Source organism: Bolinopsis microptera, chromosome 5 (genome assembly GCF_026151205.1).
Source record: "Bolinopsis microptera isolate Bmic1 chromosome 5, MBARI_Bmic_1.0, whole genome shotgun sequence".
In the NCBI taxonomy this organism is placed as follows: Eukaryota; Metazoa; Ctenophora; class Tentaculata; order Lobata; family Bolinopsidae; genus Bolinopsis; species Bolinopsis microptera.
Window position 1 is genome coordinate 13586123 of NC_087076.1, and position 20795 is coordinate 13606917.

A 20795-nucleotide genomic window follows, 5' to 3' on the forward strand; every position below is an offset into this window, starting at 1 on the left:
GCTTTAAATTACTTAAGGTTTATTGCAGGTAGAGGCAGGTAAAGCATCCTCGTGCTATCCTTTCGTGGGCCATCTATACTCAGCCTCTCTTTTCAAAAGACGTTTATTGAAGCTGTGAAACGGGATATATATACATATAACTCTTAAACTCTGGTCACCAGAGCAATTGCCTAAACGTGCAGAAGTAAATTAACAAATACATAAAAAATACTAGCAGTCCTTAAAATTCGCAATAAATAAATTCGTTTAATGTCATAATATTCTTAAAACCATATATGTGGCCAGTAAGTAAGTTAATTGGACTGCTGTGTAAAAGTCTCAATACAAACTTTTGGCCAGTAAGTAAGTTAATTGGACTGCTGTGTAAAAGTCTCAATACAAACTTTTCTTTATTTACAATAATACATCAAATTAAACCCATATCAACCTTTGGTGTGTAAGAATGATTAAACTAAAACTGTTTAGTTGAGTCCATGTAACAGAATTGAACTGTAATAGCACCTCTGCAGTTAAGATGTAATTATATTTTCGTCCGGTCTAACATTGAACCCATCTCATTAATCAAAGGGATGGTGTAGTATAGTAGTTGGAATATAACAACTTTTCACAGTTTTACCTCTATTCGAAGGAATTATTCTCCATCCTTTTTTATTTCAAAAACTTAATCAAAGAACTTGCGAAGTCTGCTCCATGATATCAAAATTGAGTTCCCATTGATACATGTTACGTCTCACAAACATTCAGAGATATTATCCGCCTTCAGCAAGTGGCATGCCGTGGGTTAAAAATATTGTGGAACGGGAAGAAAAGCCAACATCTTTTGTTAATAAGCTAGCTGATAAGAAAATCTGGTCAACGATTTAATTGACAATTTCGATCCTTATATACCTTTAAGTGTATCGAGTGGTATACGATGTTAAGTGACGATGTCAATCCTTCGCAGCTCGGTGAGGCACAATGGTGCATTTTGCCGATCTAACAAAGGTTTCGATAAGCATTATTGGATGCACGGCGCGGCCCAGTAGTGCAATGTGCATTACTATACAATATACAATGTGTATGCAAAGCTAAAGCTTATAGCAAAGTATGCAACGAGTTTTAAGTGCAACCGCCAAGGCTACATATAATATTGATTTAGAATTTGGCATTACTGATTACGAGCAAAAGTTGCAAACGGATGTTACTCGTCTAAATTTTTCGAAGTAGCGCGTTGCGCGCACCGCGCTTTCTTCTCTAAATGGCCCGAGGCATGTGCTACGAAGTAGCGCGTGTCGGGCTAGTCCATTAACAATGGATAAGACTGGGCCGCGCCGCGCGCGCATCAAATGATGTCTCTTGATCTTGCGGCAAAATGCACCATTGGGCTTTGTAAGTAATACGCCATCGACAGTGAGCCGCGCTTGCCGACTGTAGGATCAAGGATGGTTTTTAAGCGCTAATTTCGGCCAGCACAATTTTCTTCAAACAAATAGATATTGAGTATCCTTTCTGACCTCCGATTGCAACAAAAATTGGTAAGCTTACTCATAGATCAGTACTTACAAGGAACGTGTCCGAAAAATTTAAAGCATATCCAACCATCAGACATTATGTTACAGCTAAAAGCAGCGTATTTTGCCCCATTTTGATCACTGTATCAACTCCGATATCCACCAAATTTTTCGGACAGTTGTGAAAGCCCTATTGGAAGGTAGTCGCTAATTTTCAAAATGATCTCATTCAAGGAACCGAAGACATATCCGAATAATACGACAAAAATCAACGAATTTGGTCAAATTACGCGACTTTTACAGCTACTAACTACTTTTGCTCCAAAAGCCGCGCACCATAAAATATGGCACCTAGGCGAAACTCACTGATCTTTTTAAAAAGGTATGACAAATTTGGTACTGTGAAAATTCTCACAGTCTCTAGAAAACAATGGTACAAACATTTTAAAAATCCGAGCAAGTTTATTTTTATCGTGCACCCCTTGTAGCGCGATGCACTACTGGGTCGCGCGCGCATCAAATAATGCTTCTCGCAACCACAGATCGGCGCGATGCGAAGGATTGACATCGTCAATCAAGTGCACCCCCTACACCTAGTCCTTGCCGAGCTAGCTGCGAAGGGTTGATATGACATCGTGAATCAACAATTAAATATGCTATGTTTACTTTTTTGTTGATTTTGAATATGTTATCTCTCAATCTTTATGTGTTATGTAGCGCAATGCACTTGCACCACTGAACCACGCTGCGCATCAGTTAATTTAATAATTCGTCTCGATATCGCAACCGCATTGCTGATCTAACTAACTTTGAACTTGAAGTTGAATTGCGTGCAACTATTCAGCTAGAGCTGAGTAATGCCGATGGGCATCGCTTTTCACAGGTTAATTATAGGAAATTCTGCAATATCTATCCAGGCTATATCTCATAAGGTAGTCTCTAAGTCTTACTGCATGGACGTCACCAACCTTGAACCTGTGACGTGCTTGTCATACGTTGTATGACCCGCCTGTATCGTCAGGACCATAGTGAAACGACCGCGGGGGTCGCAACGTGAAACGATGGCGTGCCAGCTCCGCCATATTTGCGATATTTGTTTCTTAACACTTAATAATAATAAGCCGTGGGTTCCCAGCTAGGTTGATTGACGATGATCCGCGTTGCTCTGCAAAGCAAGAATGATAGTTCGCGCGGCGCGTCATCCAATACAAGCAACAAGGTACACTGCAGTAAAATTCCAAAAGTACAAATAAAACAGTTTATTTTTAACAAATTTGTGATTTAGTAATTGTGGAATACCGATAATTTAAAGAAAGTAGGTTCAATTGAGACGAAAAATGTCCCTTCGTGATATGCTGCAGTCTTAGCTAAACGAGTAATATTTCACTGCATTATATAAACAATAAGTATAACCCTTTTAAAGTCATACAACATACAATCTCTACGAAAGTGAGCTATTAGTTAGAATCTATCCAACTATATCAAACATTCTAATATTCTTAGTTTTGTAGGCTATTTTAGCACCAGCTTAAAATTATTCGAAGAAATGAATATTCCTTGAGAGTTTCTATAGTATTAGGGAATCTATGTGCTATTCCAGTTTGAAAGATTTCGTTCTGAAGGTTTTATCTAAATCCAAAAAGCAATATCAAGATATGAATAGTTGAAAAACAATAAATTCTGACACGAAGATAATTGCATCATTAACTTAATCTTCGTTTCAACTGTTATGTACAGGAGACAAATATAAGTCATGCATTGAACATCATTGATCATATAAACAAATACGACTACAACTAGAATTTTGCAAACGCAAGAATCTTGCGTTTGCAATATATTCTTATAAACGGACAAATATTATTTCATGATGATATCAATTACATTAACTTACAAATACATGCAAGATAATATGTGCATGAAAGGTTGTTCATTCCGTTTGTATGACTTAATGACAGATCTCTAGAAATGTAATCCTGTTATTAAAGTTCAGAGCGAGGTCCAAACGTTACGAACAACAGAAAAAAGTATACACCACAGTATGTTATCAAAGTAAAGACTGTTAGTTCTGAATCTGACTTCTGAAAAAGTTTCCACATGTTTACACCAAATTTGAGCCCAACAACCAAAAAATTCTGATCAATTTGATCTGAATGAGAACTGACCCGGGTCTGAATTCTGGAAATTAAAAATAAATTGCAAAGCGTGGCCACGTCAAGCCAGATAGTACAATGAAAATTTACAACATTATTATCAAACACAATTATAATCATTGCATCAAATATCAAGGCAAGCCAACTCAGGGCCAACTATCCTAAATATCTAAATTAACACTAATGTCGCTGCTTGTCTATAAGCGATGCACGTTCCTTCATACAACAAAATGTGCACTGCCTCTCACTGAGTAGCAATATCCGCTAACTGAAGGTTAAACTCAGTTCAAACAGTAGAGGTTTTGGCGAGTGAGGGGCTGGTCGGGGGCGCGTCGTCTACAATCAGTCTCAACACGTGCTCGTCAGTGCGCAACATCAGTTTCGGAGAAGTATTGCTAAACGGCGTCATCTGATTCGCAACATTCCTACAGTTCTCTCGATCAGCACTCGAAGTGGCCGTTGGAGTGCCAGGGTTTGATATTTTAGAGGCAGGAGTGCGGAGTTTAGCACTCGGTGTAACACATTTAGAGGCAGGAGTGCGGAGTTTAGCACTCGGTGTAACACAGGCAGGAGTGCGGAGTTTAGCACTCGGTGTAACACAGAACTGATCATTGCTCGTCTTCCGCAGCTTCTTCCCTCCTTCTAAAGTCGGCGTATAATCAAAAGTGGTTCGGGACAGGGGCGGCTTTGCTTGAGGAGTGATGAATTCTAGCGGCGGACTAGCAGGTGCTGTTGGGGTACTCAGTACTCTGACGTCATCAACCGGTACTCTGACGTCATCACCCGGTACTCTGACGTCATCTTCAGAGGTGATAGGATCACTTTCAATATTATCAGAACCATTCACTTCAGGACAAGGTAAGAGCGGTAAACTACGAGGTGACATCATTTTCTTTGCAGACAGAGCCTTCTTAGCGTTCAGGATGGAGTCTATCCACTGTTTCTTAGTGCCGGACTGAACCGATAGCGTGTAGCCCAGACCCTCTCCCTCGAATACTCTGAAGAAGTTTTTGCTGATCTCTCCAGCTGTGGTGCTGAAAGTCCGTTTGAAGCTGCCCCCGACTCTAACTTCTTGTAAATCTTCTACTTGTATATCAGACACTAAGATGGGCGTTCTGTAGACCTGTACAAGATAAAAGTATCAGTTCCTGTTTTATACAATATTGGGGGCCGGGGGTCCACTAAACTTTTTTACACTACACTTTTGCCTTTTTTGGTGAATGGTGTAGTAAAAACTGTAGTAAAAAAGGTACACTAAATCACACTAAATTACACTTTTTTACACCTTAAAATCTTCTTTTTCCTGATATTATATGTATATATATTCCCATCAGTCTTCACAGTTCACATAGTACATTTTCAAAGGCAAAACAGGGGTAAACTATACCTTTGGTGAGAAAAAAATTCCCTTTTCACACTTTTTAAGGCTTTTTTAGGCTATTTTACACTACACTTTTGCCTTTTTTTATTTTTTTATGTATGGTGTAAAAAAGTGTAGAGAACCCCCCTCCCCCCTCCACAATAGTAAGGGCCAATGATATTAAACTTGAAACATATTATTATCGAACTTGAATACACATCCCCTTACAGCATGTACCATGTCATATTATTATTAACCTGGTAATGTAGTTTTTCTTTCTGAAGCTGTCTAGTGAGCAGGAATACTGTGTCAAAGAGGAGAGCGTGCACTTTCTGAGGGGCAAATCAGAATGTCAAGATCTAGTTAATGTAACAGTCAAATTGTATCATATTCAACGCAAGCAGTTTGATATTTAATGGAATTGGTAATGCCAAGTTTTTCCCCAAAAACACGATGTGAAAGACAAAGATCATTATACGAGGAACGGTGTAGCACAGGACGCATTTCGGGAACGTCCGGGAAACTAAATTAGTCTCTCGAACTTTCCACGAAATAAGAATTGTGTCACACTCAGTGGAATTAATCACAATTATAAATAAGTAATAGTTATGCTAAGTTTTCATGCAGTGCAAAGTACAAATAGTGAAATATATAACATATTATATTTCTCGATTATATTGCCCATCAAATTTGCTACACATATAATTCTTGTGAGACCCCTTGATAGAATGAATATCATTTCAGAGTTTAATAAGATAAATCTACGCGATGCAGCTCACATTTAAAGAACTGAACAACCACTATGAACTGAGTAGTCCCTTGCAATCCCTGTTGTTAGAATGTTCAAGTTTCAATCCACGATCTAAGACAACACACCCAACACAAACGAGTCAAATAGTCAGTACTCTTTCGAAAAATATAAACGGACAAAAAACTATAAAGAGATGAACATCGAAACCAGCATATATGCAAGAACCAGAATAACTGTTACATCACACTGCATATAATTCTACAAACTTACAGTTCCGTTTTTGTTTTTGAGAGGTCCATCACAGAGAAGGGAGGTAGCAGACTGTATCTCACCTGTATCATGCTCCTCCTGCAGGAACACCAACCTCGACTTATACTTGTCACACTGGGAGAGATTTTAAGTTTAAAAATAACAAATATGACACTCCTACGGTACACACTCTAGTGAATTAAATAACCGGCACAATCTGATAGATCACCTCCAAGTTTTGAAACAATAAGATAAAGACAAACCTTGGCTTGTCCAGTAGCCTTGTCGACAGCAGAGAGGACAGTGTGGAGGCCCTCTATAGCTTGTTGTAGTCCCATTTTGTCAGAGTGTGTCGGCAGGGTCATCCTCACTATGTTCTTTATCAGCAACACATACTGCAGATTAATGAATTAGACGTTTAGTAATTAGTACTCAGTATATATAACCCTCTTTCGAATATGCAAGACGCGACGAAAACAGTGTGCCGAACTTTTATGCGATCGTACAATTCAGTTGGCTCAGTTCCAAATTGTCAGATTCAGTACACATACCTTAGGGAGTCTCCGTCTGGGAGTATCGAGGAAGCTCCACAAATCTAACTTTCTGGAGAAAGAGGACGCTCTGCACCGCTCCAGGAAGTCAGCAACGTCTGTCTTCTGAGATATCTGGTCGAATACTTCCTTGGCGTATATCTGGTTACTGCAGTACTTGGAGTAACAGTTCAACAATGGTATCTGAGGGAACAAGATATTTAAATTTAGCAAAATTAAAAAGATATTGTGAGCTAGCTTTTATACAAATCGCATACAAAACGGACTACACTTGATAAATTTCTGTAGACTGTAACATTATCATTTTATTAACAACAAATAAAAGAAAAAGCGCCTAGTTTCGACTAACCCATTCTGTCACCGTATCTGATATACTGTCATAAACACCAATCTGGTTCTGTAGAGCCTCAAGTTTGTGGACTATAGTCTGATGAACTGAGACTAGCTCCTCGATATTCCCAAAGATCAACCCTATTTCCTCCTCTGTTATCAGACCCAGTTGTTTCATGGGTACTTTAAACACTTTCAGGACAAGGCTTAGATCCTCAACTAGCTCCTTCTCTCCCTGTAACAATGTAACATCCCAATCAGATCATTTACTTGATTTGTCAGATCATTTTGTCAATACGGCAAATAAAAGCAAACTCGAGTTATAGGCATACGTCCTCGTACATTTATACTTTTCATAATAAAATAATAGCAGTAGTATTACAATTTACAAACAAGCCCTCAAACCACCAACCCTGACCAACCTGCAACAACTCGTATATAGCTTCCTGTCTCCTCACTAGAGCAGGGGGCATGTGCTCCAACACAAAAGGGTCCACTGTCTTCTGCCATACCATGTGCTCCCGCACCTTGCTGGGGGTCAGGGCGGGTCCGGAGTACGGCTTTATAAACTCGGCTGTGGGCGATCTGAAATCGTTACAAATGTTCAACATTATGTCAACATATCAACATCATCGAGTTTTGTAGGAACTGGTTAGTAGTTCACTAGTTTCAAAAACTGTGATGTAACAGTGCAATCCGATGGTAGAATATGATAGCTTTAAGTCGGTTAAGATATGCAACTTAAGTAAAAGCTTGTGACCAACACGTTCCATTCTAAGTGATCAAAAAAGTCAAACCGCATGTCAATTAGATTCTGGGAGGATAAATTCCCGATAAATGGAGAATAAACTGTAAGACAGTACTAAAAACAATACTAACCGAACCATCCTGAGACTGTTAGTTCTTGTCAGGGTACCACTGACTGATTTCATTCGGCCCGTTGTAACACTTGACAAGTTGGCTATGTTCCCGATACTTCCGTGTCTTTTCCTCTTGTTTTTTGCAGAACATTCGTCGTCACACATCTTCCGTTTTCGTTTCATCTTTCCTTTAAGCTGTTTGAGGATGAAAAGACGCATAAGAGCACGATTGAAAGATAACGAATGTAAATATACAAGAAGGCAAACTAAATGCAAACTCAAAAATGTTGCACCTAATTATCGATCTGTGACTTCATTACAGTTTACCGCAACATTAGGAAGACGCCTTTACCCTGAGGCTCTATGCCCAATAATGCAGCTGCGGCCTTCAAGTTGAAATCTCGATTATACTCAATTTACTAATGATACTTATAATTATTAAACTATTGGACGATGGACATTGGGATTTTTTATTGAAAAACAATATAAGAGTAAACTAGGTCGCTATCATCCAAATTATTTTTAAGTCATCATAAATAATGTTTTAAACTAATTACAACACTACAAATCTATTACATTTATTGAGAATTATGAAATGTAACGCGACGGAAGTATTTTAAGCGGGCATATCCTGTCCAAACCCAGGATACATGACATAAAAGATTCGTTTTAACTTGTTTGCATGAAAAGCATTAATCACAATGCTGGCAACCATAACCGTTGCCCTTATATTCACAACACTATTTACCCCCTATACTATTATATCCCCTTTATTGTTTTCCAGGCATTAAGACTCATCGAAAGTAATTCAGCAGGTATATTTAAGTTCAAAACATTCTAATTCAATGTTAAAGATGACAGGAATAAGAAATAGTTATGTGGAGGTTTTTAAGAAATTTGCGCAAAATACGCGCCAGCATGTTATACGAAATTAGGTAAAAAACCCAAAATCGCCATATTCAGGTGCCTTAAAAACCATGTTAAAATTGAGTCAGAGATCTGAAACGTTGCAGGGCGTCTAGACCTTGTCCAAATCGACTGTAAAAAAAATTTCATGTTTCAGGAGTATCGGGAAGTGGGTTTTCTGGAACCCCTGTTTTACAACAGATTGTCGTAAAGCATATATATGTATATATGTATGTATAGACGCTTTTTGCAGTCAATTGTAGCCTACATTTAAGTGTCCGTAGATTCAAAAGTATAAAAGATACAGTCATTTCGAACCACAGGTTTTAAAGATAATCGTTTATACTTTAGTTTACTTTATATTGAAAAATAATTTATCGTCATCATCATCACTTGATGACGTCATCAATTTAAGTGTTTTTAAAACTTGATTTGACAAAATAACAACTTTTCAAATCGATTTTACACCATTAAGGAGTAATTTTATTCAAAATCTGAGGACATTTTCATCTTAGATAATTGTTCAAGCATTCTGAAAATCTACCGGAAAAGTTTCTTACCTTACTCCTTCATTAAAATATTCGCTATTGAAGTTAGTGCTTTTTTGAAGAATAATTTTATAAAAACACAAAAGTTGTGAATTAGTATTCTCTGGTGTTGGGCCATCTGTTGGGTTGTGGAGCTCAATTTTACTTCTTAAAGGTCTAAATTGTGTTATAGGCTAGTTTTAAAGTTAAAAATCGAAAAGTTGCACACGTGGGGACACGCCCAAATTGATTTAAAATAGCTAAAATCACTGAAAATTGTTATTTTCACAATTTTTATCAACTTTGGAGTCCCGTTGTGATCCAAGTTCTTTTTGAAATCTTCTGAAACTTTGCATGCTTATCAAACTATATATTAAATACCACTATGCAAAAATTTATGGTGATTAAATATTGTATGCGCACGCAACGTCCGCTCAAAGTTTGCATGTGCGAAAGGTGAGAATTTTGCTCATTCGTGATTTCGAATATATTCTGCTTTCCCACGATATTTAAATGGCATTATATATGAATTAAATGCCAACTTGAATGAGTAAAAAGTGCCATATTCAGTCTGTTATCGACAGATAAACCTACCTGAACACAAGGAAACGTTTTCAAAGGTGAAATTTCAAAATTGTTGAAATTACCTCCTTATTAATGAAGTTTCGACTGTGTAAATTATCCTGACATTATAATCAAAAAGAGATGATATTTGACCAAAACCCATAATCATGGGTAGAGTGAACCGCTGCCAGTGTCTCTCTTTTTCAAACAAAAGGAAATGATATTAATTTGAGGAACCGTCCGCAAATGCAAATTGATACCGAGAATGAAATCGGTCGCTCGCTTTTCCCATTCATTCACGGCTTACGAATTGTAATAAAGCTTATTGAATGGGAAAAGCGAGCGACCGATTTCATTCTCGGTATCAATTTGCATTTGCGGACGGTTCCTCAAATTAATATCATTTCCTTTTGTTTGAAAAAGAGAGACACTGGCAGCGGTTCACTCTACCCATGATTATGGGTTTTGGTCAAATATAATAAGAATAAATTTGTTTAAATCTAAACACAAACCTTGTTTCTAAGAGAATTGAAGCCACCGGAAATGGAAGCAATACTAGATATAGAGGAGATGGAAGAGACACTGTTGATACTTCTCAAGCTGCTATTGCTAGACTTCCGTCGCAGGGGACGCCTGAGAAAGGATGAGTTACTAACGTGTTCAGAAACGAGTGAAATACACAGTCATGCATGAAGTTTATTAGCCATTATCAATAAAAATATCTGTTCAGAAAATCACAATATCTTACAGAGAAAGATGATAGGGAGTCAGAGCCATTGATAGAGAGCTAAGAGTACTAACAACTAAATAAAGTTACGAGCAGGCTAAAGGAGACGAAGTATACTGGATCATAGTTCAAACTGGCAACTACTTGATTAGGTGCTAACCATTAAAATGGACTAGTGAGTCAATTAGCAACCTCGTCAGACACCAAGGTCTCAAAATTAGGACACGTTCGCTTGATTGGGCTAATATGGGAATTTAGGAAATCAGAGCCACGAACTCGATCAGACATACTTAGAAAGCAAATCATTCCTGGAACAGACGTGCAATCATTGCGTTTTTCACCATGAATGGCTGAGTGCTTGCTAAAATGTAGATGCACATGTGACACTGTGTAAAATACTGGCCCTGGCTTCAAATCCCCCTCTTTTCAAATAGGACTGAGTGACTCACTCTATTACATCATTAGGATCATTACATGAGGTCTTTACAGCTGTTATTACTTGATTACATCAAAACGAATATGACCCGCAGCGATTTGATGATTGACCACAGTAAATGTTTGGGCCGGAATTTCAAGTGGTATTAGGCGGTAAAATCTGCTTTATCTCGCATAGTTTTTGGTTTTATACACGTTCTATACCTTTTTTTGGCCGCAACGTGTATGAATGTGTGGTCATTTAAAAATCATTGAGGGGGTCAAAAGAAGTTTCCAGAGGTCTCAGACTTGACGTCATTACACGATGAAATTCTTATAATAATTACTGGTCACAATTATAGTAACAAGAAAACAAGACATGTTCGATCATCATGGTAAATATGCTCGATTATAAACATTTCTCCAGCCATTTAAGGTGAATTTCTAACTAGTAACTTGGGTTATAGCTGGGTTTGGTGCAGTACTCTGGTTGATTTCAAAATAATTCCCAGCGCACAATCAAGTGGGAGGAGCACACGGAATACACCATTTGTCAATTAATTTTAAATTCAATTAAGTTTAAATTGGGAGGAAACTGACAGGACGGCGGGCCCTCAAGCGCCTAAATCTAACAAGAAAGTCTAAAGCCGCGCAAATGGAGTGCTGACACATACTTTTAATACTGATCACACACAAATTAAAGCACAAATTGTCGGCGCGGATCGCGCGAAAAATTCAAACTTTAAGTTGTAAACATGCATGATAGGGTGAGTGGTTAAGGAAGTTGCTTTTACTTTAGTTATAGTTAGCTTGCTCTATACAAGTTACATTGAGCTCCAGGGGGTTCGATTACCTTACATTAGCAAGAACATGGGCCTCAATATCATACGATTTGATCCAAATTACAAATCTTTTGAGGAAATTTGCAATTTACTATTAATAATTCAACGGAGTGCAGGGTTTCCAATTTTTCGACAGAAAATAATACAAAGGTTTCTGAAGCCAACCACAATCGTGGAATGTTAATCCACAGAACAGAATAATCTATCTTCAAGAGGTTTCTGAAGCCAACCACAATCGTGGAATGTTAATCCACAGAACAGAATAATCTCCGATAAACTGAGGTTCTAACCTGAAACCAAGTATATTTTCTGAGTTAGTGAGAAGAGCTATCTCTTTTTCTATCTGAGATTTAGTCCTCTTCGGCGTCTTCACGTGATTTGATTTTGGTGTGGATAATTCACCTGAAAAGGAATGACTGTTACGTCAAGAAAATGTGATCCTGGGAGACATTGGTCAATATGTTCGGCGTAAGGTGTGGTCAATGGTCATGCGTTGTAAAATCAAAACTGACCATTCTGACTGATAAGACTGAGGAATATTTTAATATATTTCCATGTAATTATTCAATTTTATTACATTCCAAGATCGAGGCATCTTCCCTCTTTTCTATTAGGGGTCGTTCACATATAACGTTATCACTTTTTGGACAATTTTTAACCCCCTCCCCCTTCCGTAATCAGTTTTATACATATTGTGTAAATATAGCGAAATCATTTGGAAACCACCCCCCCCCCTTCCCCCCCCCCCCATCCCCCGGCTGATAACGTAATATGTGAACAACCCCTAACGGTGACAGTATTAAACAAATTATTGTTTTACAGTTGCGATAGGGGGGGGGGGGGGGGGGGGGGGGCCAATGGCATAAAATGGCATAAAATGGCATAAAATGGAGACTTTTTCTATGGAGAAAATGGAAAAACCCATGAGTAATTCTCCATTTTCTCCATTTTATGCCATGAATTTTGTCTTCGAAATTTCATCTTTAACACCATTTAACACCTAAATTGGACATCCTAACATGTTTATTTACGCTTACTAGGGGCGTAACAAGCTTATGAAAGCTCATAGTAGGCTACTAGATGCTTATACTAGGTTAGTAGAGGCACACCTCAGGCAAACTCATAATTACTCAAGCCTAGTGTAAAGTTATTTCTACAGGCTACAGCAGGAGTGAGTAATAGGGGAGAGTAATAGGCACTGAGAAGTGAGACCTAGGTCCTCGAAAGTCGAAACAAGCTCGCACTGCAAATGGGAGGCCTACTTTCCGAGATCGCATTACCAGGGGGAAGCCTCGAGTCCAAATTTGTGTATCGAGGGGTAGGTGTAGACTTCGATAAACCGAAAAAATATTTTCGGCTAATAATGAAGAGGGATGCATGAAACGTGGAGAAAAGTGGTTTTTAGAAAAACTTTGAAAAATTTTGACTTAGAAAATTTTCGGCCCGAGTCATTCTCGATACATACCCCTCGTATCGAGAGCTCCCGATTCCGAGCTCGTGTTGCAAAGGGGAGGCCTACCTTCCGAGATCGCATTACCAGGGGGAAGCGTCGAGTCCAAAATTGTGTACCGAGGGGTAATTTTCTAAGTCAAAATTTTTCAAAGTTTTTCTGAAAAACACGTTTCATGCTACCTTGTTCAATGTTCATTATAAGCCGAAAATATTTTTTCGGTCAAAATTTTTCAACTTTTTTCTGAAAACCGCTTTTCTTCACGTTTCATGCTACCCTGTTCATTATTAGCCGAAAATATTTTTCGAGGTAATGCGATCTCGGAAGGCAGGCCTCCCCTTTGCAACACGAGCTCGGAATCGGGAGCTCTCGATACGGGAGGTACGTATCGAAAATGACTCGGACCGAACATTTTCTAAGTCAACTTTTTTCAAAATTTTTCAAAGTTTTTCTAAAAACCACTTTTCTCCATGTTTCATGATACCCTGTTCATTATTGGCCGAAAATATCTTTTTTTAAATAATTTTTCTCGAAATTCTAAATTTTTCAGGTTTTCAATGGCATAAAATGGCATAAAATGGCATAAAATGGAGACTATTTCTATGGAGAAAATGGAAAAACCTATGAGTAATTCTCCATTTTCTCCATTTATGCCATTGGCCCCCCCCCCCCCCCCCCCCCTTGCGATATTTTTCGTGTTCACATTATCAGCTATTTATATAATGTAACATTCTTAGGATTCCAGAGCTATTTAGAATTACATTACTACGTAATGGAGTTAAGGGTCTTTACTCTGGTGGTAATAATTACAATATCATTATATCTATTACCGAGGAGCTTTTACAACACACTTGAATAAGCAATTTTAGTTATCTATTTAGGCCAAATCATAAAAGTTGTTGAGTTTATGTCACCAAACTGGTAAATACGATTATTATACTTCTACTGTTCTAGAAGTTCGGTATAGTGTGTAACTCATGTGCTGTAGAATTGATTACCAACCCCAAATGTAATGACAAAACCTTGCTACCCACCTCAGGTATGCTATGAATGTACACAACTTTACACAAATGATCCAAGAGCTGGAGTCAAACATGGGAGGTAAATGATCGAATTTACACTTGGTACAGATGGAATTTACACAATTTATCGAGTAGAATTTCGCTTGGGGACACCAGACACTGTACTACATTACATCGGTTCTCAAACTTATCTCAGAACCCCAAACTATAACTAAATTTATGTGAGCTATTTAATTCGGAAAATATTTTCAAACAGAGACAAGTGTCCAATAACCTTGACTCAGTGACTAACTTTATGATTTGACTTGAAGCAAACATTTTAGCGTTTATCATAGCAAAAATTGATAGGTATGTATGTACCTGGAAAAAAATTACGTATCAACACATTGACAGAATAATCCTGTGACATCTGAAAAGCACATTCCACATTTTAAGTTGTCCTACCTGAAGCTGGAATTTCGACCATACTTTTCATGACTGCACTAAGAGATGGAGTCCTTTTTAGGGTCGACATCTTCTGGTCGGGAGTTTTAACTTCTGGAGAAATCGCTTCACTCATCCTATAATAAGTGATGATGTTTGAAAATTAATACATTAACCAATTCCATGAAAACATAGTTTCAATTGTAAATTTTAAACTTAGTTTTTAATACTTTTAACACTTAAATATATAACAAATGATTGTGACCTAATGAAGAGAGATAGAGAGATAGAGAGAGAAAGAGAGAAAGAGAGAAAGAGAGAGACAGAGTCCCTAAATTTGTGGTATCAATACTCTGTTGTTAGCAAGATCTGCCAGATCACTTGTACTGAAGGTCTGATATACCTCTCAACCCGGCCCCTGGGCTCACCAACAGTAAGGTGTTTAGTGTTACTGGTCAATCCTAATATTATCAGCCCTCATAATTATATTAAATTAAACAAACTAGCGATATAGTATATACCCGTCCTACGGACTATTAGTCCTACTTTGAAAATAAAGGTTCGCTATGAACCTAAAAGTTACTTTTCTTAACTTAGTATTCATGTTATTTTCTTGGATGACTAGTTTAAACACTGCTGAGTATAATATAAGTTGTATCTTAATAACGGTGTTATTAAATTTCAATTTATTATTATTATTATGAGACAATAAATGAAATTCAAAACACCCAGCTAGAGCTGGAGCTTCAAGAATCCATTTCACATTCATATATTATAAGACGGTGCTTTATAAAGAGTAAGATAGCAAGTTACTGCATAGTGCATGAATTAGGATAATAGATTAACCAGAACGCTTATAAGTACATTGGAATTTCAAAGAAATACGATTAAATTAAAAATTAATTTTTGCTATGGATTTACGCAACTATCTCTGATAGTTGCGTAAATCCATTTTACACAGCATTTTACACAGCATCTTTTCTAAACTGTTAATAAATTTTCTCAGTAGCAGAAAATATCTCGAAAATGTTTGTGGATTATGGAAGTAATAAAATAAATGAGTTAAAATTGAAGTTAAAATTGCACCATAATATATGAACTATGAAGCCATTTTCAACGTCAGATCCCGCTTGATACAACATTCTGTTTAGATAGAAGCTGCTTTAAAAAATAAATCTGGTTTAAAATAAAATTATGATTTAAAATAACTAAGTCTGGACTAACAAACAAATATAAATATAACTGAATTTCTCAAAAACAAAATTAAAATTCGATCCAACATATGTAACCAAAGGTAACTGTTAGTTGTAAACAATCATAATTTACCGATAATATCTGAAAAATGGTTTTAACAAATTTTTAAAAACTAGTTTAATAAAGAATCTTACATGATACATAAATCTTCTTAGTCGTTCATATTTGAAGTTCGAACACAAAAAACATCGCAATGTAAAGTTATAAATCTGTAATGATAAGAAATAATAAGAAGTAACATGCTTCAGTGCTACACATCATATTTTATCCATTATTTTTCCTAAAAATGCTTGAAATCCTACTAATTGAAGACCTTGATTTGAATCGATTGGGGCTGGCTGCGACTTCATCATAACTGGGCAGAGCCTCTGCAGCTGCTGTCGGTGCCATTTCGAGGTTGTAGGCCGGTGGGGCGGATGGTGCTGATGAAGATGGCGTCTGCACATCTAGTGTAAAAGGTGCCGCTTCTGGTCTAGATTGTTGTTGATTAGCTCTCTTCCTTCGCTTACAACAGACTACCAAACATATCAGAAAGGCAACAATAAGAACTGCTATAACTGCGATTATTATCACAACTGTTGTAGTTACCAGTCCCTTTGCTGCAGTACCGTCTGCAGTAGAATAAAAAGTGTTAAAAATATGATACAAAATTTGATGGTTAGGGCTACCTCCCCCAGAAACCCTCCCACACTTGCCTTGATTAGTGATTTTATTGATCTGATTTAAAAGAAAATACACCATGATATAAAAGCAATTAGACTTTGAAACATTTCCCCATTGAATAACTTATTAATTGATCTATTACCTCCACATGTCAGAAATACATCCTCTTCATGCTTGCATTTGGGAGTTGTTGAGAAGGAACACTGATACCAGTAACTGGTACTGCACTTAACTTTGTCCAGTCTAATATGTTTTTTACTCTGCAGAGTACCGTACAAAGATCCCCCCAGATAAGATGTCCATGAAACGTTGCTATGTGGGCGCCCCATTGCTATACAGATCGATTTAGCAGAGTAGTCACTAAAGTCGTCATCACACACTGTTCCGCCATCGAATAGTAGTAGCCCCTCATGCTGTCCCTCTACATTTCTTGAATCTTTATCAACCAGTTCGAATGCCCCTGAAATAGGGTATCTAGCCTTTATCATAAGTAATCGAACTGGCGACGCATTCATAAACAAACTGTCATTAACGAATTGGTGACTTTTTAAGAAGAACCATGACTGTGTCAACTGTTCATGGTGAATACAGATTCATTTCATTAACATTTTATAAGCTTACTTTCAAATAGTTTTTTAAAACATGCTCTCACCTATGCTCTTTAAACAGAAATCCACCGAATTTTCTTGAAACCAAAATGTGTTGTCAAGTTTTGTTCCCCTTAGATTTGTATAAGTGTACGTTACTCCACTTTCTAATACCACTGTAGACTGTTATATTATTGTAAGTGTAGAGTAATATTGGAGGTCGAATGTTAAATATTAGAATGTATACTCTAAGCAATTGAATGATCATTCAATCTCTGATCAAAAACATCATAATGAAGCAATCACTTACCTTCTCCATTGTCCAGCCATCTGTGCCCTCTTTCAAGGTAAACTTCAAGCAAACCAAATCCAAGCTATCTGTGGTGAATTCAAACACCCTAACCTCGCCCTCTTCAAATTTGCCTAGTTTTTTCTCCTCAGAAATCTTCTGTCCGGTGGGACCCATCAGGGTAAGATAAACGTCTGTCTCTTCGTTTCCCTCATCAGCAGCCGTCTCAACCCTCACCTTTATTTTATATGCTGAAATGTAGCACATCACTCTATTGCAATACAAATACTGAAAACATATAATTACCCGATGCAGATAACACTTACGATTACTGTGAAAAAATATCTTTATTTTATATGGCCTCTCCAATCTCGAGTGGTTCTCAGATTGGTGACAGGTGATCACTTAATTGATGTGATTATCTTAATCTTACCATAGAAACTAGGGATGAGATACAGTGTTTGAAAGAGGATTATAGCCAGAAATGCTGACATAGCTTGCTTTCTGAAAGTTTGTTATTTCAAGGAGTCTGTTTCACTGTGTCCTTTTAACAGTGCATATTTCAGAGTTTCGTCCTTCTTGTGGACATGCTTTTGGTATCTTGAATTAAACATTGTACATTGAAATTTCAAAGAAAGACGATTAAATTGAAATGAAATTAAATTTTTCCAGCAATTCTTTAGTAGTTGCGTAAATCCACTTTATACAGCTTTATCTTGAAACCAGCAACAGTGAGCACTTTCGCATGAAGTTAAGAATAAGACGATCAGAAAAAAATGTCCAGCTTTAAACTTCAAACGAATGTATTACACAAACGCTTACTATAAAGAGAGAGCAAACACTGCACCATCAACGAACAACATGATGTCAAAACATATCTTATAATAATTATTTCATATAAAGGAAGCAAATTACAAGCATTTTTGAAGTATTCTGCACTCCACTTTAACGAAATTTCACACCCAATGTTACACAGTATTTAAAAGTGGAGGAGGCGTCATATTAGAGGATCAAATGTATTAAGAGGCAGTAAAACTAGCGCAAAATTCATGCTGTTGTGCTTTTTACGGAGAAATAAGACAACAGCGTTTTAAGCTTATTATTATTCTCTTTAAAAAGTATTTCAAGTGATTTATTTAAGTAAAGTGCATATATTGATTCTAAATACATTGCAGAAGATTTGATCTCGATTCATAAATAGAAGTTTTTAAAAAGTAACTACAATGCGTGCAATTTGGGGAGTGTGCTGTCGTGGGAGATATAAACTACACCAACATACATTCAAAGCTTTGAAAAATACGAAAGACTCAAGACATGCTGCAACCCAGGAATCAACTAAAATGCTACCATCGCTCAATAATTGGTTCAGTGTTGACGTTTCATATTTTTTCTGATTATAAAGCTCATGGCTTAAGTGTGCCAACCCTTAAATTGGCATTTTGCAATTTTGCAATCCGCTCTTCTGTAACTCATAAAAAGCATCGCATCAGTAATTCTCGCGCGTCGTAATAGTATGATGCATGTAAAATTCTTAAAATCTTTAAATTAAATTAGGCACTCACAGGTCCTTGTGATCGCTGCGCAAGGTTTTTTAAATGCGCGGCGCACCTCCAAGCTTAAATTATTTACCTTACTGAGGCAGTCAACCAACGCGCAGCTTTATTTTTATGATATGATATGTTTTGATTGTTATTAATAAATGCCAAAATTTAAAACTTGTTTTCCTAAAACTTGTTATTCAAATATATTCAACTAGCAGGAACCCGTGTATCAGTATAGCGGAGTTATAAGAAGTCATAGCGTGAGCGTAAATGTGAGCTAGTTTTGAAATTATGACGTAGCATACAGCATAACAACGCGCGTTGTTAATCTGTGGTTGCTCGCCCACGTGCATTTTTATCGTTGCTACGCAACAGCGCAGTAAACCTTTGCTAAAATAACGCCATTATTCTAACGATTATTTAACCTCACTTCCGACGTTAATTATAAAAAATCTAAAGCCTAAATCAAAATTCTAAGAATGCTATAGCCTATTCCTATCCTTTTTCTACAACCCTGCTAAAAATGGCGAAGTTTCAACTCCATTTGCGAGCTGGGTTTGGCTTCACCAGAGGGTCATTTTGAGGTCGATTTTCGGTGTTTTTTCTTCTATGTCCCCGTTGCCGGGGAAATTTCGTCAAGTTTAAAATATAATATAGATGTCAAATGTATTGATTTTCAGTAAATAAAATGTTTTATTTAGTCACCTACTTCATTTTGCCGTAATTTTGATACTATACTTACCAGGCTATAATGTTTATAATATTAATTTGGCGGAATGCAGAATGACAGGCTTAGCACCGCTCAATAAACCATTTACTAATTGGAGGACTTCGCCGCTTCGACGCGCCGCGCAAACTAGAATTCTTGCTTCGCATCGTCGATCGTTGCTTCGCAGAGCAACGATCTCGATGGATTGACATCTTCAATCAAACCATTTACTTGACGGTAGATGTAAAAATTCACTAGATTGAAAATGCAGTTCAAATGTGGTGAAAATGCTATTTTAACAGGGCGTTTGTTAAAATACTTTAAAAGTGAAAATAACAAACAAGAGAGAACCAAAACTATAAACATGTATTAATTAAAGACTGGGAGAATCAGCCCCATTTACAAAAAAGAAGATGAACAGCTATTAGAAAACTATAGACCAGTATCAACTCTACCTGTATTCGGGAAAATTCTAGAAAAGTTAATTTATAAGAGGCTCTATAGTTTCCTTACTTCCAAGGGGATAATACATGAAAACCAGTTCGGCTTTAGGAAAGGACACCCCACCAGCCATGCACTGAACTACTCTGTAGAACATATAGAATCGTTGATTAGTAAAAAGCAACATGTCCTAGGGGTCTTCATCGATCTCTCAAAAGCCTTTGACACTCTAGATCACTGTAAACTAACTACTAAATTAAAAAACTACGGTATAAGAGGGAATGCTCTGAATCTTATCTCTAGTTACTTGTCTAATAGGAAACAATTTGTAAATGTTCTAGATACCAAATCTGATGAATTACCGGTCGAATTTGGAGTCCCTCAGGGTAGTGTATTAGGACCTCTACTTTTCCTACTGTATATCAATGATATTTGCAATATAACTAATAAGGGTAAATTTGTCTTATTTGCAGACGATACTAATATATTTGTCGCTGCCGATTCGAAAAATAAAGCATACGAATTGGCTAATGAAGTACTACAGGCCGTAAATTACCTGAGGACCCCAGGCTTTAATGTTGGTAAACAAACAAGATTAGGCGGAATGACAGGCTGAGCGCGGCCCAGTAAGCCGTAAACAAGTATATGGGAGTTAACCTACTGCACATTAATGTAAAGAAGTGTTGTTATATGTA

General features: G+C 37.1%; 2 protein-coding genes across 2 annotated transcripts in view; both read right to left on the minus strand.

Annotated features, from left to right (window-relative positions):
- Positions 1 to 2735: 2735 nt before the first annotated feature.
- Positions 2736 to 20795, minus strand: part of LOC134815946 (rho guanine nucleotide exchange factor 3-like) — a 44878-nt gene continuing 26818 nt past the window's right edge. Inside the window, exons 2-12 of the mRNA XM_063824559.1 lie at positions 14638 to 14753; positions 12012 to 12123; positions 10251 to 10371; positions 7761 to 7936; positions 7304 to 7466; positions 6901 to 7116; positions 6552 to 6734; positions 6264 to 6395; positions 6022 to 6135; positions 5258 to 5332; positions 2736 to 4763 (exon numbers count right to left, since the gene is read on the minus strand). Coding sequence (XP_063680629.1) covers positions 3927 to 4763; positions 5258 to 5332; positions 6022 to 6135; positions 6264 to 6395; positions 6552 to 6734; positions 6901 to 7116; positions 7304 to 7466; positions 7761 to 7936; positions 10251 to 10371; positions 12012 to 12123; positions 14638 to 14752 — 2244 coding nt within the window. The 5' untranslated portion in view covers position 14753 and the 3' untranslated portion in view covers positions 2736 to 3926. The remainder of the gene's footprint in view (positions 4764 to 5257; positions 5333 to 6021; positions 6136 to 6263; positions 6396 to 6551; positions 6735 to 6900; positions 7117 to 7303; positions 7467 to 7760; positions 7937 to 10250; positions 10372 to 12011; positions 12124 to 14637; positions 14754 to 20795) is intronic.
- LOC134814696 (uncharacterized) lies at positions 15809 to 18028 on the minus strand. The gene is made up of 5 exons (XM_063822876.1): positions 17843 to 18028; positions 17431 to 17660; positions 17186 to 17303; positions 16676 to 16993; positions 15809 to 16481 (listed from the first exon to the last, which is right to left on the minus strand). The coding sequence occupies exons 1-5, from the start codon at positions 17901 to 17903 to the stop codon at positions 16135 to 16137; spliced, it is 1074 nt and encodes a 357-aa protein (XP_063678946.1). The 5' UTR covers positions 17904 to 18028; the 3' UTR covers positions 15809 to 16134.